We start from the raw sequence: 27628 nt of genomic DNA, 5'->3' as shown, positions 1-27628 counted from the left end.
TCTCAGCCCCAAAAAGGATTAGCACAGTTGGGGGGCTAATGGCCACTGATCATCCATTCTGTGGCCATGATGATTTTCACTGGCGTGGGCTAGATCTGTGGGCCTCCAGAACTGTTCGGATGAGCGACAGGGCCCGTGTGCTGACACAGAGCAGTCTACTTCCCGGGCAGAGGGAGAAGCAGCGATGAGGGAGGCAGAAAGGCTGGGCCTCCAGGGAGTGCTGGCTCTGTGGTGACCCGTCCCTCAAGCCCACCGTGGCTCCCCTAGCCCTGTCTCGGGCCCCACCGCCTCACTACGGAGCCTTCGACATAGGGCGGCACACTGTGTTCTTGCCCCTAACAACTGTCACAGTTCATAGAGTTAGATCTTGAAGCCTTAGGAGTCGAAGGAAAACCCGGCTCCAAATGGAAGGGGCAGTTTCAGCGCCGTTTCAATGTTTGCGTTGTTTGCACGGCAGCAGGTCACAGAACACCGAAGCCGCGTGGGCCAAGAGATGCTCTCAGCCCTCTCGCTTTACTCAGAGAGATCTGGTGACTTTTCCGAAGCCGTTTTCCACGTAGCCGTGCATCTGGAACCAAACCCTGGGTTTCCTGAGGCCCGGTCCTCTCTCCGGCACCCTGCTCCGCCTGCCTCTCGCCTCCTCGCCCAGGTCCAGTGTCTTCACGACACAGCGAAAAGCCCCGAATACTATTCAGAAACGCCTTGTGGAATTCAAGGAAAAATCACTGGGCTTCCCAACTCCATTTTTCATAGGTTTGCACATCTCCCAGTTGCAGCAAAACGGAGATGCACACAGGGACCGTGTGGCTGTTTTTCTAACCCGCTGCCCTTGGGGGTCACGTCACCAAACCGTCCTCCCGTATGTGTGTTTCTCGCGATCGTGACCCGACCCAGAGTCCCCAAGGTGTCCATTTCTATGCCATTTTACAAATGTTAACCGCGTCGGTGTGTGCCGAGCACCAGAACAGCGCCTGCCACGAGCTAAGGGCTGTACGGGGCTTGGAGATCGTGTTACTGATGCTCGCCTCACGCCATCGGAGACGAGCGATGGACGCACGGAGCTCCTGACTCAAAGGCCAGTGCTCCTCCGCTCCCACCATGTCCCCAGGCAGGTCCCGCTGGGCGCACAGAGCCCCTTCGCTCCGGGAAGGGCGTTCCCGTGCAAAGCCGGTCTTCTCCCAATGAGAGAGCAAGTGGGTGTTTTGCGAGCTCTACAGCTTCCCCGAGAAATCAGGACAGGGCTGCAAGTCCAGCTGGCTGGAGATGTCTCCTCTCCCTGGAGGGGATGGAATGCAGATAGATGAGCTGGTCAAATGACAGGGTTGTTCGGGATCCGGTTTCAGGACGGGGGATTTTAGGCGAGTGTCCTCCACTTTATTAAGTGTTATTTTAACTTTCAAAGCCCTTAAGTGAAGCTCCTCTCTGGGCAGCTCGGCAACTCCCAAAAATAAACCTGCGTTCCTGAAATAGTCTCGGTTGCCTTTAAGCTTTCTTGGGCGGGGGATGGGGCTGTTTTCACTTTCTCAGGCCCAGATGGTATGGGTTTGATCTATCAAATGACAAATGGCTGTATGCCCCAGTGCTGGCGGTGAGGGCTCAGCAGATATTCAGGAAAGATTGAGGCTTTGGCAGCCCTGGGGGCTGGAGGCTGGGGGCTGGGGGCTGGGGGCTGGGGGCTGGGGGCTGGCAAGTCCCCATTTAAAGATTCCCGAAACCACAGTGGGGATTGGTGATGTGTAGACAGCCGATGAAGGACACGGTGCTATCTGTGTCTACTGGATAAGGAGGAAAGGACATTTAAAGAACGTTTAAAAAGAAACAGGAGTTCGAGGAAGAAAACCATCCCGGGGGAGGGCGCGTGGGCCCGGCTGAAGCGAGCCTCCCGGCCCCCGGTGGTCGCATCTGGCCTTTCCAGCCACAGCCTCTCTGCTCTGACCCGCCTTCTCCCATGTCCCCGTTCCCCTCCCCCGCTTGTCTTCAAGTTCGAACATCTTGACTCAGGCCCTTTCGATCCCTTGGCGTTTGGACCAGTCCTTTGCCCTTTGTGCCACTGTCCTTTAAACTGAGCCCCGCCCACGTTCACCCGGGGCCCCCAGGAGGGTGCCAGGGTGCACCTCACATGCCGTTCCCTCGGCCCTCAGCAATGTGTTCTCCTCTTGTGTCCATTAGGGCTGTTTTTGGCTGCGGTTAATGGAATAACCGACTGATAGTGGCCTCCATCCTAAGGACCTTTGATGTTCGCTTCGCGAGAAGTGCGTGGGTGGAAGGCCTTGGTGCCTTTCCAGTGGCACAGGGATGGCCGCGAGCTCCCCCGCCCGTTCTCTCTTTCTGCTCCGCCAGCCACAGTGCGTCGGCTCTTCATTCTCATGCTGGTTGCCTCATGGTTGCAAGGCGACAGCCACAGCACCAGGCATCGCATCTTCATTACGGGGAGAAGGAAAGCGCCCACCATATTCGTACCTTACGTCTGGGAAGCAAAGCTTCTTCAGAAGCCCCTAAGTGGACTCCGCCTTACCAGCCAGAACCGACATCTCACGGTCCAGAACTGACCCCTTGGCTCCATCTCACGAGGCAGGAAGCGGGGAGAGTACGTGGTTTTCCAGCCTCTTGAGTTGGAAGTAGCCCGGGACGGGGGCTTGGGGATGCTGTCGAGTTAGTCGGCCCAAACGTCTACCACATCTGCCCACTCTCACCAGCAGAGAAGTTTCCTGAGACTGCACGGGAGTGTCCCAGACTTGTCTAAGGACTGGCACGTGCCGCAGAAGAGTGCGGCCTCCGGTATTCACACGGCAGGGGTCTGGCACATCCACGGAAGAGGAGGGTTCAGGGGTCACGTCACTCCATCCCGGAGCGGCGCCGTCAGCAAAGCTCCACCCACCTGGCCGTCCGCACAGCTCGTTAGGAATCGTTATCTATCTTTTCCATGGACATCTCGTCTCTTCAGCTGATTGCAAGCTATTGGAGAAGAGGGATCTTATCGCAGACCACCTTCCATTGTTAGCGACTCGGATGAGCGTCCTGCACTTTGCTGGCGTCCAGGACGCTCTCATTAACGAGGAGGCGTGTAACCCTGAGCGTCATGAGGTGCGCGGTGAGGCGGCACACCTTTCCCCGGACCCACGGCAGACTTTTCGGAAAGGCCCACAAATGAAAACAACGTGCGTGTAAAATCGGAGGCGTGTAGCGTCGAGACGGGGCTGGGAAACACCGCGTGAGCAGAGCGTAAGTGTTCGAGCTCAACGCTGCTTCTGAAAACGGGTTTGGAAGCGGCACTAAATTTGGTTTCCCCCTTCCCCTCCTCGTGGTCGGTCACTCACGTGCTTACGCATTCGGGAGAATCAGTGGAGCCCCTACGGTGTCCAAGGTTCTGGAAACCCAGAAATGAATAACACCGAGTCCCTGTCCTTAGAGCTCGTGAGGAAGCTGCTGACAAACAAGCGGTCATTTTGCACGTAATAAGGACCGTGATAGTTTCATATCCGAGGGTCCTGGGAGCTCAGAAGTTCTGAATTTAAATCAGGCCCTTTGGTGGGATTTGTCTTACCTTTCCTTTTCAGAAAAGCTGGGAAGGGCTTTATGGCCAGACAGACTTGGCTTTAAATCCTGGTTCTGCCGTCGTTGACGGAGGGACCCTGGGCGAGTTCTAAGCCTTGAACAGCAGTAACCTCCTGCGCCAGTTCTCAATTTGCTGCCTCTCGGCTCTGAATGCGCCTGTCAGTCACGCTCAGTGACAGAATTCTGTTAACCGCCTCTCTTAAAACATGCTGGAGGTGAGGCTTTCTCAGCAGAGGGTGCTAGAAGACCACTGGAGGAGGAGGAGAATTCCTGTCGTCCTCAGCATCGGCGGGGGGCGGGGATATGGGTTTGTGGTCATCCCACAGAGCCTGCCCCTGCCATGGATCCCCAACCCGGTCCATCCGTGACCTTGCAGCCTCGCCTCGTGATTCCCCTCCTGCAGCCCTCCGTACTCAGAAACCCGGGCTCCGCGTGGCCTGTCTGCTCCGAAGGCCTCCCGCGTCTGCCAACGCCCACACTCCCTCCGCAAGCCCCCCGCGTGGCCTACACACGCCACGGTGGCCCCGGACCCCCAGGGCTGCCGTTCGCTCTCCCTGTCCCCACCACACGTCGCCCACCCACCTCGAAGGCCTCGGCCTCTGCCCCTGCTGGTGCCCCGCGGACCACCCGCCCCCCGCCTGCCCGTGGGGCGGGCCGCTGCTCGCCCAGCCTGGCTACGCCCGTGCGCTCCTCTGCGTCTGGCGGCTGCACCTGCCGCGGCGCGGTCGGCGCCCCTTCCGCGCGTCCCCCTCCGCTCTCTCCCCGGCCCTGGAGCACCATGGTACGTCCCTGTGCCCTGCAGTTGACGATGCTTCACACTTGACTGCCCTTATTGCGCGCCTACTGGGCGGTCTCTCCCTTCTGATTGGGCCCAGGCCGCGCACGTCATCGGTGAAGGCGAGACGATAGTGTCCTGTTTGAGGTTCATCTTAGCAGCCACACGAGGAAGCCTGCGTGGAGCCCAGCGCACACTGCTCGGCTCGTTTGCTCCCTGCCTCGGCCACTTCTTCCTTTTCACAGAGAACAAGGGAAACCCCCGTCACTGAGTGCCAGGCACTCGACAGGATGGTGCCGATGTGCATGTGGCTAGCCTCGGAGGAAGAGACAGAGGGTCAGGGAGGCCCAAGAGATTCCTTGGGATCATTCACGCAGTACTGGATTGAGCCAAACCCAGGTGGCCAGTCCTCCAAGTCCGCACCCCACAGACCACACCGGGCTCCCGCCTAAAGCCCCAAACTCTTCTTCTTTTCACCCGAATGAGGACAATGTTTCTACATAGTAAAACCTCCTGAGTCCCACCACTCACTCCATGATGAGACTAGCTGAGAAGCAGGAAAGCCGCTTGCTGGAATCCTTTCATCGTGACTTAACTGAAAGGAAGGTCCGAATTATTTGACAGGTGGGAGTCTGTGCTTTTCCTTTTGCTGTGAGCCGGCCTTTGCGCGAGACCTAAGGAGCCTGTCCTTGGAACGGATGCTGTAAGCCTTGACATTATATTCTGGGCTGTCCAAGGCTCCACTTTGAGAAAACCCCATTGGTTAGTTAACATCAAATTGATGGAATTTGCCATCAGCAGCGAACCAGTTGTATGGTGCGTTGCTTCGACATGTCTTTCAAAAAGACCGGACGTCTTTGTTATGTTCACTGATGAAGCCCTGGATCTTAGAACGGAGCTTGGTACACAGCAGATGCTCTCAGGAAACGTTGGTCAAGTAGAGGAGTTTCCTCGGTCAAAGATTTGCCATGATTTGATTTCACGCGTGGGGCTTCAGCAAGCTAATTCAAAGCAGAATATTATTTTTAAAGTGAGAGCGAGGAAGAGGTGAGTATGCTTTTATCGGAACGTGACTGTTTTCGTAAGGCGAGGCGCGGTCCCGTGGCTGCGATGCTATGTTCCAGGGACCAAACTCACCCTAAGCAAAGCTTGCTTGTCCTGTGTTTCACCCTCTCCAGGTGTCAGTCTCTCTCCGTATCAGCCTGTCACTCCGTTGATATGGTAACAAGCAATAATGAGTGTGTAACATCCCAGTAAGGAACGGAGTGGCTTTTTGCCTTGAGCCCTTAGGAAAAACTTGTCCAGCGCCTGGCAGAGAGCTCTGCACATGGCAGCTACTCCATAAACGTCTGTTGGCACCGATGGCATCGTGATGATGGCAAGACCTTAAAATAAAGGGCTGACACGGGCAGTGGAAATTCAGACAGGGGAGGAAGGCTCAAGGGAGGGTCTGGCGTTTCGATTAGGCAGGTCCCCTACGCATTTCAAATCGCGACCAGGACGCTACCCACACATTCTGTGCTTAATTTTTCCGGTATATATATACTATATAGTTCATTATAAAAAATACCTGAACCAAAATGGCAATGAGAAGAGCATTCTCTACATGGGTTGCACATAGATGTTCAGGTTCAGAGGTGAAATTAAGTATACACTGAACTCGAAACCTTTTTAAAACTTTGCTTCTCATTTCTCAGAAATTATCTTTGTTTTCCTTTTTCCAGTTTAATATGATGAGAAAGAAAAAGGGATCTCGGAAGAGAGTAAATACCTTTTTCTTAAAAAAAAAAAACAAAACACCAGGGTGTGACCTAGTACTGTCCCTATATAGGGTTAAATTTCCTTTAAAATAGAGTTTTCCCAAAGTCAGGAGCACAGGACTCCAAACCTTTCAAATGTAGAGCTGTAATGGGCTGGGCAGAGTGTCTCACCTGGTGCTAGTTCATTCACTTCCTCCTTCTTTCAACAAGTGCTTACGGAACACCTGCTAGGTGCTAACCGTGTGACAGGCCTTGAATGCAGCATAGAATGGGCGCGCCCCACAGATGGGCATTTTGCCTGTGTTGTCTGGGATTCTCCCTAGTACACTGGGGGCTCGCAATAAGTATTTGTTGAATTGGTGTATGCGCCCAGCACTCATAGACTTTATCACAAAGGGAATTAGAGTAAATGTCTCCTTGCTTAGTTAGCACTTTTATGCCAATAAAATCTGAGTGAAATGAACATCAGGGTAGCTTGAAGGAGAAAATGAGAGGTGAATTACTGCTGGCCACAGCAACCGTGGGGCAGTACGGAAGGAGGCGTGGTTATGCTGTTGTCCTGTTTGCCACTGGACGCGTGTGAAGGGATCGGGCTTCTTACCTGGGACTGGTGGACAGGAGCTGAGGAACCCTGGAGCTGTGGTGAGCCCAGGAACATTTCCACTCTAGCTCCCCCGTCTTTCGACCCAGTCTTCGGTTTCTGCACATTTGAACGTGGCCGCTCCAAAGTCAGAGTCCTGGGAGCAAAGCGGGGTGTGCTGCCAGCAATTAGCAGAGATTCCCTCCTCCTCGGCAGGGCATCATTTTGATATGTGTTGAGATAACAGATGAGCTAAAAATTTCGAGAGACAAGAATCTAGCCAAAGAGTTCGCTGCTTCATTAAACACTATCTAACATCACAGAACATTCAAATAGGACCATTATGGGTTCACGCCTCACAATGCGGATAGATCCTTCCTTCCTGCTTTTCTTTTCCTTTCTTCCCTCCTCCCCCACCTCTTCCCCCAAACCTGAGCAATCCTGAGCCCCCTATTTCATGTGGACATGATTTGCCTGTCACAGGGCATCTCTTTTAAAGTGTGTGTGTGTGTGTGTGTGTGTGTGTGTGTGTGTGTGTGTGTGTGTTGGGAGCGGGGGCATTCCAGGATTTGATAACCTTCCTGGAGCAGAAATAATTGTCAGTGCTGATGGCCAATCATAGCCCTACTACTTCGTTAAAGGTGGCCCGAAAGGACCAGCCTCTGTTCTCCAGTAACATTGTTAACCAGCGAGCTGTCGTGTCTGGGAACAAAGATTGTTCAGTGCTCCTTGACAGGCGCTGTATGTTCATGTTCATGTGAAATTTTATCTTTCTGGAAAGGTACACACACGTTCTTGTGACTTACTTTATCAAAATAGTTAACATTCAATTCGTTTTCATTTTTTTTTGAGAGAGAGAGAGAGAGAAATCATTAAATGAGGATTGTCAGGCGGCGTTTTGCTTATAATGGGCAATTTAACCAAGGGTCCCCTGGAACATACAGTTGCTGAACTTTGCCTTTTTCCAGGAAGTCTCTAATAGCTAGAGCAAGTCTGGGGATTCAAGTTCAGATTTCAGTCATTCCTGCTGCTCTTTTTGTCCATTACTACACTCGTCAAGGATTAGCACTCTTGGGATTAGTTATGCCCTATCGTGGGCTCTCCCGGGAACAATTCTATTAATATCACTTTTCATCTTCCTAGGTGCAAATTCAGGAAACGGCCAGGGCGGGAACCTCCCTCAGCCGGATGCCAGCTTTCTCAGAGCCTGCCGGGGAGGAGTCTGCATTTACTGGGACCACGCCGAATCTCTCCGCCAACTTAGGAGGGATGGACGAGGAAAATGCATCATCGGTCCAACGCCTGGGGGTAGAAAGCTCTTCTCAAGGCCCACAGAGTGAAGAGAAACGAGACAGAGAAGACAATGCACCTGGGCATTCCCGGGAAGACCTGGGACACGAGCTGAGCCTCCCAGAAGCCGATCATGCAATTCTGTCCCCTCGTGAGCTGTCGGTGCATGTCCCCCAGGAGGGCAGCGCTGGCCCCGGGGAGCCCCAGGCTCTCTCTGTTGCTTCCCCTGCACCAGCAAATACCGTCCCCACCCCGGAAACCATGTGCCCCAAGCCAAGAGACAGAGAAGCTGAGCACGCAATGGGGCATCTTGAAGCAGGTTACCCTAGCACACGTGACCCCGTGGGTTCTCCTGCTGGGACGCCGGCGGATAAATATTTGCCTCAAGAAACTCGCTCCATGGACTCAGAGCTGGCAGAAGGTCAGGGCGAAGGGTCTGAGTCCTGTTCTCCGGATGACGAGACGCGGGACGTTCTTTGTCGACCACGAGGCTCTGAGCCTCCGCGGTCTACGTGCAGGAGCAGCGAGGATGGAGACACGGTCGCGTCCCCTCCTCCTGTCAGTTCCTTCGCCTGGAACATTCCACGAAGAGCCGGCGAAGGTGCCGGTGGGGAAGGTCTAGCCAAGGTAGAGGATGCCACCTCCACGCTGGCCTCCGTGGGACAGGCTGGCCAGGCGAGCCCGAGCCCCAGCACCTCAGGAGGCCTTGAGGAAAGGCGGCCTCCGTCTTCGGAGGACTCGTCCGTGCGGTGGACGGAAGGGGGTGATGAGAGCCCCAGCACCGGTGCCCCGGGCACCACGGGCACGTCCGCCAGTCAGAGTGTAACTGTGAAGTTGCCTCAGGAGAAGCCGGCAACGCTAACTGCTAATCTCGACTGTCTTCAGGTCACCAGGGAGAGTGGAGACACACCGGCTGTTAGCATTGCCACCGGAGTCCACCCAGCCAAGTACGTCCCTGTTTCCATTGCCGGGAGCCGCCACGCAGATGGCCCTGAGCACGGCTTGCCTCTGGCACCAGATGGAAACATTTTCCCACTTCTTTCCGATGTCCATATTTTAAACGATTCCACCACCGAATCTCCAAAAGAGCGCCTTTGCATGGCCCCCAGCGGACCAGGGGGAGGATGTGTCTGTAGCGATCCTCCTCTTCACGCGGACGACCAGTCTGAAGAGAAGAGCTGGGCCCTGGACAGAGCAGACAACAGGAGCCTTGAAGAGAATTTCCAGGAAAAAGGCAGTGAGATGACCCAGAGGGTCCGGCCGGAGAGCCTGCCCTCTCCGCAGTGTCCTTCTGAAGATGATTTCCAAGAAAGTCGGCCCACGACATCCGTTGCACAAGGGGACATCACCCTGGTGCCCTTGGACCACTCACCTGCGCACTCCAGGGAGGAAGGAGGGCAGAGCTCAGGCCCGGGGACCAGCGTGTCTGCCGTGGCTACAGCCACCGTGGACGATGACCATCAGGCCGTGAGCAGCGTTCCACCTCTGTCTAACGCCCTCCCGGAGGCGTCTAGAGACGGCGGGCCAGGACACTGGGAAGCAGGCGACAAGCTGAAGATTATAACTCTGGAGGCTTCTGTGTTAGAAGTCTGGCCACCAAGGCAACCGACAGCATCTGAGTGCAAGACGTCAGAAGCTGGCGCCATGACTCCTGACGGGGCGTGGGCCATCTCTGCCGTTCTAAAGGCGGATGCCCCCGTGCCCGCGCCGGACCCCTCTGGAGGAGCATCAGCTCGCAGTCCTGAGGCTGAGCCAGGCTCCGCCCTCGTTAATGACAGAGAAATCCATGGAGGTGAAGAACCAGCCAGCCACGCGCATCAGAGTAGTCTTTCTGTCCAGGGTTCAAGCCAACCCAGACTCCTGGAGTCATCCGTGGACCCTGTAGAGGAGAAGGAATTATGTGTCACAGATTTGCCGTCGGAGGCTTCCAAAACTGGAGGACGGGAAAACGTAGACAGCGTGAGTGGAAACCAAGAGGGAATCCGACTCAGCGCGGGTGACCCTGCCGTCTTTAAACGGTTTCTGACGGGCCCCCAAATCCTAGAGTCCTCTGTAGATCCCATCGATGAGACGGGCGTGGTAAAGAGGAAGGCGGACGCCCAGGAGCCTCCCGAATCCTCTCTGCGGCTCCTCGGACAGGAGAGTAAATCGCACAATGGAAACTTGGGCCAGAGAGTGGACGTCGGACCTGCCCCCTTGCCCGCCCCGTGTCCTGACGGAAGTGGGGAGCCGAGTGCGAGTGGGGGCCACGGAAGCCGGGAAAGGGGTGAGCGTCGCTCGGGGGAGGCCGCGCCAAGCGAACGCCCCTCCGCGGATTCTGCTTTCCCCACTTTACCTCTTTCTACCTGCCTTGCAAGAATGACTCGCGCGTCCGCCGGAGGCGACGCTCACGCCACAGGCCAAAGTCACGACACCCCCGGCAACGAGTTAGTGCAGCCCAGAACTCATCGGGGCGCGTTTCCTGACTCAGAGGGGGCAAGGGAGCACGAGCGTGAGAAACGTTTACCCGCGCCCGGTGGTCTCGCTCCGTCGCCTCTCACTTCATGCCTTGAAGGAAACATTACGAATCTTTCAATGAGCCACAAAGTTGAGGCACCCGAAATCGAGGCACCCCGAAGTGAGGATACCAAACCCATAGACGCGCCTGGCTCCCCGTCAGTGACTCTGGCAGGTGTGTCAGGAGAACGTGCATCGGAGGACGCTCCTAAGACACCGCAGGACCCCTGCCAGCCGGGACCCTCCCTGGACCACAGGAGAAGGTCAGGGGAGGCCAGGCTTGGTCACGCGGCAGCCCAGAACGGCAGATGCCCAGTCACGTCATTAGAGGAGGTCGCGAAGATGCGAGAAACCACAGGAACTGGGCATTTAACTGAGGGGATAAAGAAGAAGATTCTGTCCAGGGTGGCTGCCTTGAGGCTGAGATTGGAAGAGAGAGAAAACGTCAAAAAGAACTCGAGCTTTCTTAAAAAGAGTCCTAAACGCGAAACAGCGGTACCGTGCACGGATGAGCGAAAAGACCCCCAAACGCCACCTTGCAGAAGAGAAGGAAAAGGTGAGGCTCTGTCGCTTTCTGTCGCTGTTAAATTTGGGGTCGCTGGCCAGATGTCAGGTTCCCGTGTCCTCCTGAGCCCTCAGCAGTTAAGGGGGCCAGGTAGGCATTGACTCCAAGGCCCTGACAAATGGCGCGGCAGGTAGGCTCGAGGTTCTCGAACCTGAATGGCCCTTGCACCACCTGGAGGGCTCGTGGAAACAGAGGGCTGGCTCCGCTTCCGGGGTGTCTGATCCCAGGAGAGAAACTGCATTTCTGTGAGGTTCCCAGGTGATCTAGGGGAGGACCACTGGCGAAGCCTACCTGCGGGCATGTTTAATGGAGGGAGATGCCCATCCGTTTAATTATCCTTTCAAAAAAATAGTTCTAAAAGATAAACAGAAGCATTCCTCAGCGTAGCTAATTAGCATAATTAAATAGACCACATGCTAAGCAGGACTCCAGAAATGAACATGTAGGTACCATCAGGAGTCTCCTCTTTAATCATTGATTTCTGTTAAAAATGGCTTTGTCAAACATTGGATTTCCTTCCAAATTTGAGTCTGAAATATCTTCCCAACTCACCCTCCCCTTTCGCTGAGCCTACAGGGCCCCGGGGTGTCTGTTGCAGGTTTCGGAGGCCTTGTAACTGCAGTCACTTCTGCCTTGTGTGGGGGAATCACTGCAACTCCATTCCCACCCCACAGCCTGAACCTGGGCCTCTTCCGTGTCAGCTCTTCTCGGCCTTCCCGTAAAACCCGGACAAGTCGGAAGAGAAGCCGCGGCCGTGGGAGAGCGGGCCTGAGAGCCTGGCGCAGAGCGCTCTGGCCCCTCCCAGCCCCGGGGAGGGGCCTCCCCCCGCCCCTTCCCCGCTAACCCGAGGCCTCAGACCTGCCGGCTGCTGCTCGCCATCCCCCGCCCACATCCCTCAGCCCGGCCACAGAAAGGATTAAATAGAAAACCGCCTTCCGAGGAGTTTGGAGAGATCCAACCAGCTTGCTAGTACATATGTTTTTAAGCGCATTTAAAGAGAATGGAGCGATGCTTTAAAAGATCTCTAAAGTGGGCCTAGCCAATGGCGGCGAAGACCAGGGTACAGCATTCCAGGAGGGGGTGCTCTCGCACCTGACACCTGAGGGGGTTAGGAGCTGGGGGTGGGGGAGGACGTGCATGACGCTGAAAGAAATTAGACGAACCGGGTGGCCTTGTTTTGGACACCGAAAGCTTGGTGCAGCTACACTCCCAGACCTCCTCGTAGCTGGGCGTCTGCCCCACACAGAGAGGGCTGCCTCCCACGCGCAGAGGCCCCTGTCCATGCCAGGTCCTCTCTCCCCGAGGCCCTCATTTAGTTCCGCTGCCCGTCCGAGGCCTGTTCCTCCATCCCCTGACTTCCCGTGTGTTCGGAACTTATAACAGGTTGTAGATGGGGTTGGCAGCCTTGGAAACGTTTAGGCCTCCCCAAACCCCCCACGAAGACTGTCACCGCACAGTGTCAGAAGGGTCCCTGAGGAACTATGTCCCAGAGGAGGTGGGCTTGGTCGAGACTCTAAGACCAGGGCTTTGAGACTGTGGCCTGAACACCTAGAATGGCTAGCGAGAGCCAGCAGGGCCGCGTGAATGGGAACGGGGTTCCATCCACAAATACCTGGTATGTTTTCTCTCTCTCTCCGTAACGTTGTTAGTACCCTCGGCTGTTCTCCAGCTGAAGAACGTGTTGCCCAAGCAGCCCATTATCACTTCCTGGGAGGAGAATAAGCCTTTAAATACGCGTCCTGTTATCCAAGTGTTTGTCGGCTCCAAGGAGAGGTGGGAATCACATCTAACACATAGACTATTTCACAGCGGGAGGATGTGAGGCAACAGAGCAAGCGAAGCGTCGGTATTGATGATTTTTGTCTTGGCTGTGGATTAGATAATATTTTATATTACCAAAGCTGTGGTCTCTAATCGACTGACACGACATTTCCAGTAAACTCCCTCCCTGCCTGCCAAGTGATTCTGACCGCACAGCTGGGCTGGCTCCGCCATCCTTGTTCTAATGTGTATGCTGCCACCCTGTGGCTGCCCTGTGTAACTACACACTTGCCCTGCAGCCCTAGCTCTCATCCCTGATTTAAAAAGCGGTATTCAAAAGTCTTCCTCCAACCCTAGGAATCTTTCCTTATTGCTCTTATTTTATTCAAGTGGACGCTTCTCTTTTGTCAATGAAATTGATGTCACACATCACTGCAACCCACTAAGATATCTTCAGCAAAGACGACAGTTATCAGAGGAAAGAGAGATGAAGATTTTCCAGCAAATAACAAATGTTGGGCTGCATTTTACATCTGAGAGCTTAACCACAGTTATCTGAGTAATCCAAATTTTATTCTACTCCCGAATGCCCAGCTCTGACTTTGACCTGGATCATCTGGTGATCATTTAAAAGCATCTTTATTTGAACCAGGTTCTATAGACTAGGCATCTATAACCCTGCCCCCACCGCTGCCATCATTAAAAACAAACAAAAAAAATCTCTCAAGCTCTATTTCACTTTGTGCATTAAAGACCTCGCTTGAGGAATTTTAAATAATGAAAATAAGAGTTTCCCATTAGATCGATTTGTTTGTTTTTCTGACGTTTAGGCAAGCCAATCTCCCCTCAGATACTCAGTTTCCTCATCTGTAAATTGAATATTGTAATTATTACCTCTGTCTTTTGGGATTGTCATGAGAATTAAGTGAGATGGAGTAGGAAAGGCTTTTTCCCCCCTGTAAAGCTCTTTGCAATTATTATAGGAACACTGACCTGCGAATCTCTCGTTTCTAGCTCCAATATTACTGAAAAAGATCCAAGCCGAGATGTTCCCTGACTGCTCCGGAAATGTGAAATTAAGCTGCCAGTTTGGGGAAATTCATGAAGATTCTACTATCTGGTGGACAAAAGATTCAAAGTCAATAGCCCAAGTGCAGAGAAGGTACGACATTTGTCTCTGGTTACTTTTCACAGTTGTTCCTTGTTTGTTTCACGATAAAGCTCTAAAATAAAATAATAAATTATAGGAAGCAAAGAGGGAAATTGAAGCAGAAACTCCACACCCAAAGCATCCAGGAAGAGTAAGTAATGGAAGATAGATGTCTAGATAAGGAAAATGGTGATGGGTTTTGCCACCGTTGAGTTTTGTGGCCTTAGGAAGTCATGAAACCTTTCATTACATTTAAACCTGTAGTTAAAAACATTTTTAATGACATTATTAAGTTTTAATTTTTAAGATTGTTACATTTTCATTACAGTTAGGGGAAGATATCAAATCATCTTCTAGGCCGAGGTTCTGTGGTCCCGAGATTAAAGAGCTTTCTCCTTTATGTCTGAATTTTTCTATGTTTTCCATTTCATAAATTCCCATTAACCTGACAAGATCGAATGAAGAAGCTAAGGTGAATCAAAAGGAAAAAAAACAGGCCTTGGGGTTGCAGGAAAGTAGCAGCTATTAGGAGTGATAAGGCAGGAAGGCCAGTTTGTTTCTGGAGACTGAGGAGGAGGAAGTGATAAGAGAGAATCATTGCCGGGAACACCCTGTTAGGGATGAATCCGATCAACACTTCCTAAATCACCTTCCTGGAAATAAATACTTGATACTTGTTCGAGTGAACTGACAAACTCGATCTTCATCTGATAGACCTGAGGAGGCGTGGCTCATTCTAGAGACAGATCACCCGGGTCCATCGAAACTCTATGACCCAAACTATCGGAAACTTCTTTCTGGCAAAGGAAATCTCGGCTCGGCTCCCTGAGTCGCAGGAGGTCTGTTCCTATCCCCTTAATCTCGCCTCAAGTAGACTGAAAAAGTGAGAAAATCTGAGCGTTTTCTGTCTATCTAAATCGAATATGTCTGCTTGGAACACGTCTTGACGTTAATGCCCCCAGGGCCACTGCGGAACATTGGAGCAATAGTTTTTTCTACAACATGACTCCAGAAAAATCTAACTGGGTTATAATTGGCATAATAAAGCCGCTTTGCCTGAAATGTCGTCCTTACCTGCTTGTCTTATGTATGGCTTGAGGAGAATTAGGATGGAGAAATAACAGCTCGATTTTTAAATCAAGGATATTCTCTAAGCTTTATAAAAAGGAAGTACACATTAATCGTTTAAAGTACTTTCTGTAACCGTCACAATTAGCCAGCATTTTCTGCAGCTTCGCTCTAAGCTCAGCATTGGCGCCTGAATCTCTCAGGTCCCTTTTGCATTTGAGGTGTCTTTAAATACCTAACCTCTCTCTAGGGAGCATATAACACTAGGACCATGTTATTGACCGAAGATGACATGTGGCCGAGGCCTTTCCAGTCTTAGCGATGTTCGCTTCATTTCTTCTGGGCCGCAGTCTGGTGTAGGTGTACCCGTTTGCCTTCTCCATGCTAATGCTCAAGGGTATTGGGGAGTCGTAATTCCCTTCATATTAAGTAGTTATTTACGTTACTTCAGGTGGGACTTCAAATGTTATCAAATTTCTTTCACCTCTAATTCCAGGTGAGTGGTTCTTTTTACATGTCCCTCCATGTAAATATCTTACTGACTTATCAAGATATAATTTTCAAAAAGTTGAAATATCTCAGACAAATATAAGAGCATGTAGCGAAGGTCTTCTTCGACTCATTAAATAATGAGGAACCGGTAAGATGGCAAAGCTGTTCAAACAAGCATTTGAGTGATGGAGATTTCTATAGTCAATCAGGCAAAGGAATGCTGAAATAGGTTTGCAAATATATACGGAACTGGTTAGTGTTTGATAGGTAATAAACCTTGGGGGTTATCTTTTCTCTTGGACAGAAACCTTTAAGTTCCAACTCGCGTGTCCAGGTACGTTCTATTTAAACAGTAAATAGCAAATTCTCCCTTGGGCGAGCCCATTAAACAGTGACGCATGAAGGACATGCAATCATCCTTTGGCCTTTGTGCCCCCCGGGTTTTGGATTCTTTTCTTTAACAAGCTAAGGTGTGGAAATTAGATGTCAGGACGCTTTCCCGTAGCTGGGGAAAAGCAAATGTGCTCTAAATGTGCTTTCTCCGCGTGTTCGTGTACTGGTGGCTTGGGCAATGTCTCGGCTCCACGAAGCACTCGAGCTGGCACCCTCCAGTGCTCCCCGGGCCATCGGCACCTTCTCGGCAACCAGAGTGCCCTAGGCTTTTGAAAGGGCAGTTGTCCCCATGGAGTGGACTGGCAGAAAGCTGAGCAATGTCTTGGAGCCCAGGCCATGTCCTTCCTGCCTGACAACCAGGGAATGACAAGCCGGCTGCTGTCGGAGGTGGGTGCTCACTGGGTGGGTGCTCACTGGCTGGCCGTAGGAAGGACACCCAAGGACCTCTCAGCCCCGACCGGACGTTGCGCAGCGGGTGCCGCACCGCTGCACTCCGGCCCCCGGGGCTGGTGGTGGGTGACGGAGTCTTCTGAGAAGCCCCCGGCCGCTTTAGTTCTCGGCAATGCTGCTCCGATCCCGCATGTGACGTAGGCTTCTTTTGTATTTGTCTTCCCAGTTTAGCTCTACTACTTTTTAGCCATTTCTTCCCTTGGAAAAAAGAGATTTGTCCTTTACAGGGTCACAGGATGTGAAACTGGGCTTTCGCCTACTAATTCAAAAAGGTTCCCGACTAGTCACCAGGCCAGACCCTTTGCTAAGGCTTCACATGCCAGTCAAACCTCCCGAATGTTTCTGTGCACTCGCCTTGCCCGTGAGAGTGGGGGGTGTTAAACAAACAGCGTACTGGTCACCCCCGACAGATAAATAAATGGTCCAAATGGCTCATCCCGACCTTGTTCTTTACCCCGCTCGTCGGCCTCGAGCACGAGGTCCGAGGAGCGTTGGTTTCTGTCCTTTGGCGTATTAGGACAAGGGCACCTTCAGAACAATGATTCCGATGTCAATGTCCCCCGCTGCAGCGCAGGAGACAGCTCGGCCGTGTCTTTGGTCCTCGTTCAGGCCGGTCAGAAGGACCAGGGCCTCTATCGCTGCTGCGTCAAGAACGGTTACGGAAAAGCCACTGCTGAACTGCACCTCACCACGGAAGGTAAAGGCTCAGCCTTTCGGCTTCAGGCGAGAACGGCTAGTTTCTCTCAGGTCGGAGCGTTCATTTCTACTAAAGGCATTTTCTTCTGTACCTTTTAGTTCTCCAACAACTTTCAAGCCACCAGGACATTCAAGGTAAGCTAACCTCACAACCTGATTGCGAGACCTATTGTAAGTTCACGAGGCTACCGATATCCAGAAGTGTGTCGTTTATGAAAGAGATCAGACTGGGAACTTGCCGAGGGCGAGTTTGGGGTTAGACTTTTTCCTTTAAGCATCAGACTCGCAGGCAGTCATCTGCGTGGGGCTTTTCGGCCTCTGGCCCTTACCCAGCATGTTTTGTTTCTTCAGCTGACTTTTTAGTTTGACTAGCTGAGCAGATTCCCAAAGAGAGCCAGGTGTCCAGGAGAGTAGCTCCATTCATTTGCATCTCGATGAAGATAAAAGACGGGTTTTTGGGCTTCCCTTGGGCACTTGTGCACACCTGGCCCAGCCGCCCAACACTCACATTGCCCCGGGCCACGCACTGGATACGGTGTGGTGGCGTCCATGCTTGTCATGTAGCTCCTCTTAGGGAAAATGACCAGTCCCCACACACGCGCCCACCCCCACCCAGCAGTCAACGTGCTGGTCAATATGTAACCACATGCCTGTGGGGGGGCAGGAGGGAAGGGAGACCCTGTATTACAGTTTTCCAATTTCCGTGGCGTATATACTCCTACCATGGCCAGTGTGACATCATGAGGACTTGGAAGTGGGAAGCAATGCCCACGATCGGCTCCCAGGAGCTGGAGCCGGGGACTCCAGCTCACCTCTCAGCCCGCCCCCTGCCCCTCCGTCCCCCGCCCATGTTAACACAGCTCTCCGCACAGGGTAGGGCCCTTGCTCACGTCTAGGACAGATGAATAAAACTCTGACAATTAGATTGATTTAGCATCTTAAAGATTTATCGCACATGCTGATTTTTAAAGCGAATACCCGAAATCTTCCAGAAAATGAGACAGTAAAGGCAGTCGAGATACAGGACATGAAAGGCAGACTCTTAAAACACAGACTCTTCGCAAACCCTCTTGAATGCTCAATACCTGTTTTACTGTGTGGTGTACTTGTGTTATAATTTTAAATCCTTCTTCCATTTCTGTGCCCATCTCCCCAAAAGTCAAAATACGCAAAAGAATGTCCTACATTGTTATCTTTCAGAAAACAAAACCACCTTCGGAAGAAGGGTGTCTCTGTTTCGTCAGCTCCTTAGCATTGCTTGGCTGTCCCATCCCAGAGACTGGCTAGGGCCTCATTCATTTAGGTTTGCAGAAACTCATTCCTCAAGGTTTTGAACAGTCCAGAACGAGACCCCAGTGGGGGTAAGCTACTGGCCACCTGGCGGAAATCACACCTCTGTTTTAGCCCCGTGACTCCGACCACAGAATTTGGGCCCATCCCCTGCTGACGCCGCCTGCTCCCAGCTTTCTCTCCCTGAGACTCGGGTTCCAGTTTCAATGACTCATCGGGCTGGGGCGGCCAGTCCTCTCCTTCCTCTTGCACTGTCAGAGGAAGGTGCTTCAAAAGACGTCTTTATCGCCTTTTTTATGTGGAGAAATCTCTCCCGGTAAACATTTTATTAATTTAATAACCTTGAGGAGGAACAAATACCATTGTATACGGGTTGGTCTCTAATTCATAAACTAATAAAGCTAAGTTCATGGGAAAACCTAAAATGAATGACGGTCCAAATAAAACAAACTAGAGCAACTTAATGGTGGCACACAGGACTTTCAGAGAAAAGTCCTCAGATCTATTACTTTTTAATTTTTTAAATCTTTGTTAAGTAGGCGTTTTGGTTGGAAATTATATAGACTGGATTGTTAATGATACCATATAGAGTATTGTACAAAAAAATTCTTTTTTATTTCTAAGCATACAATCTGGAGCATTAAATTCAATGAATATTAAAACATAAAATGCACAAATTTCTTACTTTTAAGAATAATAGAATTTTAGAAATTTTGGGATTTTGAAGGAAAATAGAATATAGTAAATGTGGCTTATTGGGCTCTGATATATATACATAAAACATTTTCAAAGTGGCATTAGGGTCCAAATCGTTAAAATGAAATTAATTATGTAGCTAGAATTGAGAAGATTTGGGTTGTGTGAAAAGTATTCCCTCTCCATTTTGTTATCTAATTTTTAAGTTTAACTTAAAAAAATAAAATGACACTCTTCTCTATAAATTAAAAAAAAAAAAAGTCTGGTCCTTTTACGTAGGATGAAATCTGCGATACGACCATCTCCTTAAAAGTTATCTGAACAGTGCCTCATTTGCCTGCGAGTTTTCCTGCTGCTCCCCCAGTGCTCAGCAGAAACCCAGGGCGGCTTACTCAGCTGGAGGCTTCTGCTGGCCTTTGTGAAAGGTCTGGGAGCCTCCTTCTGAAGGCTCCTTCCACCAGCACCCACACCTCCTTTTTCTGTTTGAAAACCCCACCCGCCCTCTTCCTTCCTCCCTTCCTTCTTCCCTCTCTCCCTTTCTCCTTTTCGCTCTCTTTTCTTTCTTTTTTTCTTTTTCTTTCTTTCTCTCTCTCTTTCTTTCCTTCCTTCCTTCCTTCCTTCCTTCCTTCCTTCCTTCCTTCCTTCCTTCCTTCTTTCCTTCTGTCTTTCCTTTCAACAATTTGGCCTAGATATTAATCAATACCCTTAAGAATGGTTTCAGCCTCCTTATAATTTTAAGAGTTAGCATCAGGCATAGACTGCTCTTAAAAGATATGATAATATTTTTTAAAAAAGAGAAAATATTTCTCTACATATTCTAAATAGAACTGTGAAGTGAGATTTTCACACAACCCGTAATGTCTTTCTTCTTTTAAGCATTCAGAAAGATAACAGTTTTCATTGACTTTGAGGAGTGGAAGTCATTTAAACATGTGGTCTATCTCATTGCATTAAAAACTCTCCTTTCTTTACTCAGCTAATCAGAAGTCTGACTTGGTCAGCTGTAGTTTAAAATGGAACATTCTAACTCAATCCATCATTATCAGAAACATGCACAGAATCATCTCTGAAACATCTGCCAGAAAACAAAAATAATTCTGTTTTTCTTCTTACAAATAAATCCAAAGTCATTCTACTTTTTTTGAGTTTCTCCCCAAACGCAGTTCTTTTTACTTATTTTGCTTTGTTTGGGTTTGATTTTTGCCTGCATGTTTCTTATAGTTACCACAGGAATCCTCAAAAGGCAGTATTGAACCCCAAAAGGCAAAAATTGGTTCTTAAGGAGGCAGAAAACACTCTTTTTGTGTATAAAGCACAGATACACATACAGTAGATAAGCAGATATACAATACATCTGTGGTATTAAAATTTTATGGGAGGCAATTAGGAAAAAGTCTAAAAAGAATGAAAAAAAAAGATAAAGAGACCAATTTATCAGATCTTATCATTGGCCTTCCCTCCTCTACACATCACTTATCTTTTCAACTTACCTTTAATTACCTGTCATGGTTCTGCTAATATTTTCCAGATATGTCTAAAATTCATTTCCTGGTCTCCCCAGTTTGGTTTCAACCACTCTTCCCCGCCCTTACCTGATCCACTGGGGCCTCACACTGACCTTCAGATATACCCCAATCCTGCTTTTTGGGTAACCAATGTTCCCAGATAGGGACGAATGGCAAGGTTGACCTGCAGAACCTAAAAGGGGAAATCACAGTTAATTCCCAACAGAGCATGGCTCAAATGAGATGAGTTGGGAAGGCGGATCATTGAGGAGGATGGAGGAGACAACTAAAATCGAGCTACGTTTTAGGATGCGAAGAGATCGAATTCAGCCAGCTCATCTTTAAAGAAGACTTCCTGCATGACAGCTACTTCGGGGCCCACCTGCGAGGTCAGATTGCCACGGAGGAGCTGCACTTTGGAGAAGGCGTGCACCGGAAGGCCTTCCGCAGCAAAGTGATGCAGGGCCTCATGCCCGTCTTCCAGCCTGGCCACGCCTGTGTGCTCAAGGTGCACAACGCTGTGGCCCACGGGACCAGAAACAACGACGAGCTCATCCAGAGAAACTACAAACTCGCTGCCCAGGTGGGTCCACCCACCCTCGGTATTTCGTGATGTCTTTCGCTCTTGACAGCAGCGCTAGCCAAGCTTTCAGGAGAGCTGGGACTCGCTCTTTCGCAAACTACGTGCTCTTTAAAAACGTTTTACCAATAAAACGAATAGAGTGGATGCAGATGAATGTCCTGGTTGGTCTCAGGCCTTCGCCACACGTGATGCTCTCAGGCCTGGCAGAGTCACGTGGGGCTCAGTGCTCACAAAGGCAGCCCCTCCTCTCCGGGTATGGGGTTTTTGCCAATTGTATTTCATTCTCCTCCAAATTCACCCTCCCCTCCCCACCCTTTTCTTTCACTGGGTTTTCTTTCCACTTCAAGTATCATCCGGCCCAGTCGTGGAAAATCCCCTAGTGTCCAGACTCCCACTCGGAAAAGGGCCCCCAGAGTAGAAGGCAGTCTCCGACCTGCTTTCCCTAAGCCAACAGTCTCGTCAAGGTGTTCACGATTTACAACTCAAATTGCGGCTCTGAAGGGGAATCTCAGATGGGAGAGCTCATGGGAAGCCCAGCAGGTCCCAAGCTTTATCTGACATCCTGCCAAGGAGCCAGTCGCCTCAGCTCAGGGGTGAACTTCATCTACACGGTTCCACAGATTTTATAATTCAGAGACACCTGGCCCCAGAGACCACTTGACCTTCACCTAGATAGTTCGTTCAGGCCTCCGAGCTCCTCTGCAATTGAACAACTCTAGGTCGTACCAATTGTCGCTTCTGTGGCCCCCCAACCAGGGGATGGGTGTGGGAATCCATTGGCTTGATCTGTATTAGGAAATCTGATTAGCTTTACGCAGCAGCTCTCTGAATTTCCTCTAATCACTCGCTTTTCCCATGTGTTTGGTGATACAGGAATGCTATGTTCAAAATACTGCCCGATGCTATGCCAAGATCTATGCTGCCGAAGCACAGCCCCTGGAAGGCTTTGGAGAAGTGCCTGAGTGAGTGTGCTCGTGACTTGTTGGGGACTTGGGAGGCCTGGAGGGATGAGAGGCGGAGAAGGCCCAGTAGGACGAGTACTTCAATTGGTCCCTCTGTCTGTAAGCCATGGGGGCACATATGGCCGCTGTCCTGTTCTTCACTGCGCCACTTACAAAAAGACACTTGATAAATATTCTTTAAATAGATATATGATGGATGGATGGATGGATGGATGGATGGATGGATGCGATAAATGCGTTATGTTAAGTAGAAAAGAAAGGGTTTCTATTCTCGTGGATGTTACATTGTCTAAATAATAAGCAAATATGAGAGAACATGAGACTATTACAAACCAATTAGCCCTATGATGACAATAAAATACGGTGCTGTGTCAGGGAAGAGTGAATCGGTGATCAGGATTATTAGAACGTAGTACCCATTTTCTGGAATCCTACAGAGATAAATTGCACCGATTACTTTATCTGCTCATTGACCGAATATTTATTCACCCAAGCAAAGTTTCGGGTGTCTGGAGCTTGCGTTTGCTGGCCTTTTACGTGGTTGAGACCATACGTGCATGCTTAAGCGAGAGGAGACACACTGCACCTTGGGGATTTCAGAATGAACAGCCATTCATGTCCATCAGCAAAGACTGAGAGAAGGAAGAAAGAATTCTTGTCCGCACTTCTCGTTAGCTCAGAAAATGGGAGAGCTCCTCCCCATGAGGCGGGGCGTCGGGCACACCACAAAGCCTCATACTGCCTGCTCCTTACCAAGGAGCGCTTAACTTACTTGTTTAGCACAGAAACATTTCTTGGTAATGTCAAGAAAAATGAGCGTCAACAGAAGGAAGATGTTTAATTGCTTTTCTGTTTAACACACCAAGACACAATCCGGAGCGAGTTCGGCTCCATTCTCTTTCTCCTCCTCCCAGTCCTGCCCCCTCCCAGTCTCGGCCTCTTACCTTCTTTTCAGGGAGGAGGAGCGTTGGCCAGGTGACCAGCTCCCCACGTGTGGAGCTGGAGCCGCCTCCAGGGACACAGGGCCTCACTCGTGAGAGGCTTGACTTGTACCCAATTTGGGGCCCTTTCTGAGGAAAAAGACACTAAGTTATGACTGTGGAGACTGTCCAGGGACTTGGAAAAGGCCTGTGCAAATGAGGGACTCAGGGTCTTAATCAGCTTCATCAACATCCCAGTGAATACGCCACCGGCCTGAAGGTGGATCAGGATATTCTGATACCCAAAACCCCCATCCCTTTCTTCCCGCGGGAGAACATGTGAATGCGGGAAATGGTGATGGTGTCTGGAGGGATAGGGCTAAAGGTCCTCAGAGGAGCATCATTCCACATTTATTGAACCGAAGTCAGAGGATTCTACACTGAGGCGCGCGCGCGCACACACACACACACACACACACGCGCACGCGCGCACTGTGCCTTCTTCAAGCCCTCTACCCTTGAAGCCATGATAGAAAGGATGAGAGTAAGCGGGATGTTGGGGTGCGGTGAGCTGCTGCTCCCCCGCCCCAAATGCACCCGCGTGCAGGGAGGCAGGGCAGGGACCCCGAGACGCATCAGACTGGTCAGCAGCTGTGAAAGGAGGGGGGGGGGGCCTCCGATTAGCCTCCAGAAGGAAGGGGCCCGTGAGGACCAGGGCTCACAGCAGCGGAAAGGGAAGCCCCCAGCAGGTCCCACACAGTCATGGTCTCCCCCGAGAGCCCCGGGCTCTGAGCCGTGGCCCGTGCACCCAGAGGGAGGGCTCGGCCCTTGACCTGCCCGAGAGGCTCTTCGGCCAGCCCCTCGGGTCACCCCCATGTTTATTTCTTGACAGTGAAGCGGGCCTCAGAAGTTCCTTTTTACGGGGCACGTGGCGTCTCAAGGAGAAAGCCCTCCGCACTGTGCAGCTTCTGATTTAGATTTAACGCGACTTGACGCGGGCAGCGAGGCGGTGGGGAAGGCCGCGAGTGAACGTGAGGTTTTTAACCTAGGAGGCCGTGTAGATGCTGCTGCCACTTGAAGATACCGAAGGCAGGGAGAGACTCCTATGGGCCGAGAATGAGTTTTGCACGGGCCGAGTCTGAGGTTTCCGGTCTCTGTGGTCCATCAAACTGCCCCAGGCATTCGGCCTTCTAAGCCTGGAGCTGGAAGGAGAGACGGGACCAGCGAGCTGCTTTGCCGCTTGGTCACCAGTGTACACATGGTCGGTGGAATCACCTGGACAGAGCGTGTGACAGAATGAGGAGGGGAAAGGACCGAGGGGGAACCCCGAGAAGCGCAAACACGCAGGGGTCGAGGTGTCGAGGAGCTGTCAGCAAATGCTAAGAAGCAACTGCTGTGGAACAGCCACTAGGAGCGGGCGCTGTCCCCAAGGTCAAGGGCAGAGGGTGACTCCAGAGAGAAGGGGTTACCGCCCTCAGATGCTGCAGAAGTGTCCCAGGGAATAACGAGAGGCCGTCAGCATGGGGGACCTTAGCGAGCGGGGTGTTTGTAGAGTGAGGGGTAACGGGGTCACAGAGGGACTCGGAATCGAGGTCACTTGGAAGAGATACAAATGGAAGTTCCTCGTCCAGGACGTGAAGGAAGCAAAGGGAATTGGCATGAAATCCGTGGCAAAGTCCCATCAAATGAAGGTGACGGTGGCAGTTTTGAAGGATGGGGAGACGAAATCACGTTTGTGGCCTTGGGCCAGAGAGAGGAAATGAAGAGTAAGATGATAGTAACCAACGGTGGGGGGGGGGGGGCACGGGCTCAGACCCGGGGAGGCGGGAACTGGGGGGCGGCGGCTTTTGGAAGTTCCCATCTTGGTGTTTCAGTTTTCACAATGAAACAGGAAGCAAGGTCATCAGCTGAGAGCGAGGCTGGGGGAGGAGGTGCGGGTGGTTAGAGGGGAGAGGAGCAGGTAGGAAGCGGTCATCTGGGCCGGCGTGGCGGGGCGTGCTTAGTGCTGATGGTGCAGGGGGTGAGGGGGGTCTCCACTTCCCGCTGCTGCCTTCGCCAGGGCGCCGCCCCGCCCCCGCCCCCCACGGTCGCCCCGCCCCTGCCCTGGCCCTTGCGCAGTCCGTTCCACACAGAGTGGCTCAGAGACCCCTGTGACCTAGAAGTTTGATCATGAAATCCCTTTGCCCCCAATCCTCCAAGGCGTCTCATCAATTCAGGACAACGGGCAGAGTTTTCCAGATGGCCAACCAGACCCCCCCACATCTGGCTTCCCACTTCCTCCCTCATTTGCTCCCTGTCCGCGCTCATCCACTCCCCTCCCCCCTGGCTCACCCCCTGCAGCCGCGCTGGCCGCCTCCCTGTGCGAGGAACGCACGGAGACGCTCCGGCCCAGAGCCTTTTCCATCTGCGTTGCTTCTACCTGGGGGGGGTGGGGCGGGGGCTCGGGCTCCTTCCATAGACGACCTCAGGCCCCTCCACCCGCACTTCCGTCAGCTTAAATGTCCTTTCTCAGCAAGGCCTTCTGTGACCTCCCGAAATAGAATAGCAGCTCCCGCCCCCCACCCCTGAGCTACCAAGCTTCTTCACACTGTTTTATTTCTTTGACACAGCACGTAGAACTATACATTTCTTGTTTACTGTATGTCTCCTTCATTTAAATGTAAGATCTATGAGAGCAGAGCCGGTTTTGGGGTTTTTTTTTTTACTGCTGTTTTCTGGAACAGTGTCCAGAAGAGTGTCTGACACCTCAAAACCACTGAATAAATATTTGTTGATTGGAAAGAAGGAGGAAGGAAGGAAGGAAGGAAGGAAGGAAGGAAGGAAGGAAGGAAGGAAGGAAGGAAGGAAGAAGGTTGGCTTTATGATGGATGGATAGATGGATTTAGTCATCTGACCAATGGATCATTGAGATGTGGCTACAATGAGACTTTCATTTATACGTGAGCAATTCAACTCCATCCCAAGGGGGCATTTCTGACCAACTCTAGGTACGAATGAACAGAAACACATCTTTTTACGTATCGAATAATCATTGTGGCTTTTTTAGTCTAAATCTAATTAAATGCAGGGGTTTGTTCTGAAGCTCTCTGCTACTCTTGGTGAGACAGAATGCCCTCCAAGTCTTTACTCCCATCCGAGAACGTGACGTGTGCCTACCTTCTCTTCCTTTCCAGGATCATTCCTATTTTTCTTATCCATCGACCGGAGAACAACATCCCGTACGCAACGGTGGAGGAGGAGCTGATCGGAGAATTCGTGAAGTACTCCATTAGGGACGGGAAGGAAATCAACTTCTTGAGAAGAGAATCGGAGGCTGGCCAGAAGTGTTGTACCTTCCAGCACTGGGTGTACCAGAAAACCAGTGGCTGCCTCCTGGTCACGGACATGCAGGGTGAGGAGGAAGCCGCGTGACCCAGGCTCTCGGGGTGCGGTGGGCCTGGGCTGCTCCTGGGGTGCAGAGCGGAGGAGAGGGAGCAGTCTGCGGGGTGCCTTTAAGCGCCGTCACTAGCAGCAGGTGTTACTAATGTCTCGTCAGGAACAAGGTGTGACAGAGGAGCCTGAAACGACCAGCCAAATGGAGTTGTAAAGTACATTTTAATAATTCATAACAACAATGACTTCCCATTATAACAGGCCACCAAAGGTTGACTTTATTGTTATGTCTCCGGCAGGCACAGGCTCAAAAGTACATATGAAAATCTGGATGTGCCCAAAGATAAATTAAGATGTGATGATTCTTTCTTAATAGGTGAAAGGGTCCTTCACAGTTACTTTAGATTTCAAGCTTCCCTGGTGAATTTACAGCATGTTTTCAATTTATGCACACATTTTTAGGGATACATTTGTTGTATAAGGCGGGGATGTCACAATTAGGTTTCCCTGATTATAGCGTTGATACAGATTGTGTTCGGGGGTCCCCAAGACCACGCTCAGGTTCATTAATTGCTGGAAGGAGTCACCAAACTTGGAAATTCCTTTATACTCATGGTTACAGTTTATTACTGCAAAAGGACAGACTTAAATCAGCAAAGGGAACAGGTGCATGGGGCAGAGTCCAGGGGAAGCCTGGTGGGGGCTCCCAGTTGTCCTCTTCTGGTGGGGTCCCACGGACAGTGCCTACACATCCCCCACCCATGATGTGTAGCAACACACATGCGCAACTGCCAACTGGGAAGCTCGCCCAAGCCTTGGCGTCCAGAGTTTTTATTGGGGGCCCACCACGTGGGTGTGAGTGACTGCCCATGAGATTGACCTTAGTCTTTAGCCTCTGCAGAGGTTAAGATGATACCACATGGCCCAAGGTACCAGGTAGACAGACACTCTTATCAGGCAGGACATGTCAAGGGCTTAGAAATGAGTTGGGCAAGGAACGAATTTTTATTTGGGCCACGTTAATCCTTCACTGCACACAAATGTTCAAGTACAAATATTTGGGAGAGGATCCCAGGACACACTGGCGGGAAAGTGGACAAGTGTAACAGGGAAAGGGAAGGCAGCCCATCAGGGTATCTCACCATACAGCCGGTCCCCACTGTGGGTGCCCGCAGCTCATGCCTGCTGGGGGAGTTCTGGGAGCCTCGCCCAAGGAGTGAGGGCGCAGGGGTGTTTATATACCAGTTCCCTCTAGTTCCCAGTGGAAGG

The 27628-nt window shown here is 51.3% G+C and overlaps 1 protein-coding gene and 1 long non-coding RNA gene across 5 annotated transcripts in view; one reads left to right on the top strand and one right to left on the bottom strand.

Annotated features, from left to right (window-relative positions):
* ALPK2 (alpha kinase 2) overlaps window positions 1-27628 on the top strand; it is a 101633-nt gene that overhangs the window by 57997 nt on the left and 16008 nt on the right. For all 3 annotated transcript variants that reach the window (XR_004953748.1, XM_016129164.2, XM_036230090.1), the window contains 7 exons: window positions 7814-11012; window positions 13797-13944; window positions 16905-17032; window positions 17131-17166; window positions 20831-21105; window positions 21979-22067; window positions 26161-26378. Coding sequence is in view for 2 of the 3 variants with exons in the window: in XM_016129164.2 (XP_015984650.2) it covers window positions 7814-11012; window positions 13797-13944; window positions 16905-17032; window positions 17131-17166; window positions 20831-21105; window positions 21979-22067; window positions 26161-26378 (4093 nt within the window). In the remaining variant the exon portion in view is untranslated. The remainder of the gene's footprint in view (window positions 1-7813; window positions 11013-13796; window positions 13945-16904; window positions 17033-17130; window positions 17167-20830; window positions 21106-21978; window positions 22068-26160; window positions 26379-27628) is intronic.
* On the bottom strand, window positions 1092-11694 carry LOC118610051. 2 transcript variants are annotated; one of them, XR_004953750.1, is made up of 4 exons: window positions 11574-11694; window positions 7477-9839; window positions 6692-6922; window positions 1092-1276 (listed from the first exon to the last, which is right to left on the bottom strand). It is a non-coding gene; the product is annotated as an uncharacterized LOC118610051 (long non-coding RNA). The 2 variants fall into 2 exon arrangements; XR_004953749.1 differs by lacking the exon at window positions 1092-1276 and having other exon boundaries at window positions 6147-6922.

The sequence above is a fragment of the Rousettus aegyptiacus genome, unplaced genomic scaffold, assembly GCF_014176215.1.
Source record: "Rousettus aegyptiacus isolate mRouAeg1 unplaced genomic scaffold, mRouAeg1.p scaffold_m13_p_12, whole genome shotgun sequence".
Taxonomy (NCBI): Eukaryota; Metazoa; Chordata; class Mammalia; order Chiroptera; family Pteropodidae; genus Rousettus; species Rousettus aegyptiacus.
This window is presented reverse-complemented; position numbering and strand designations above follow the sequence as displayed.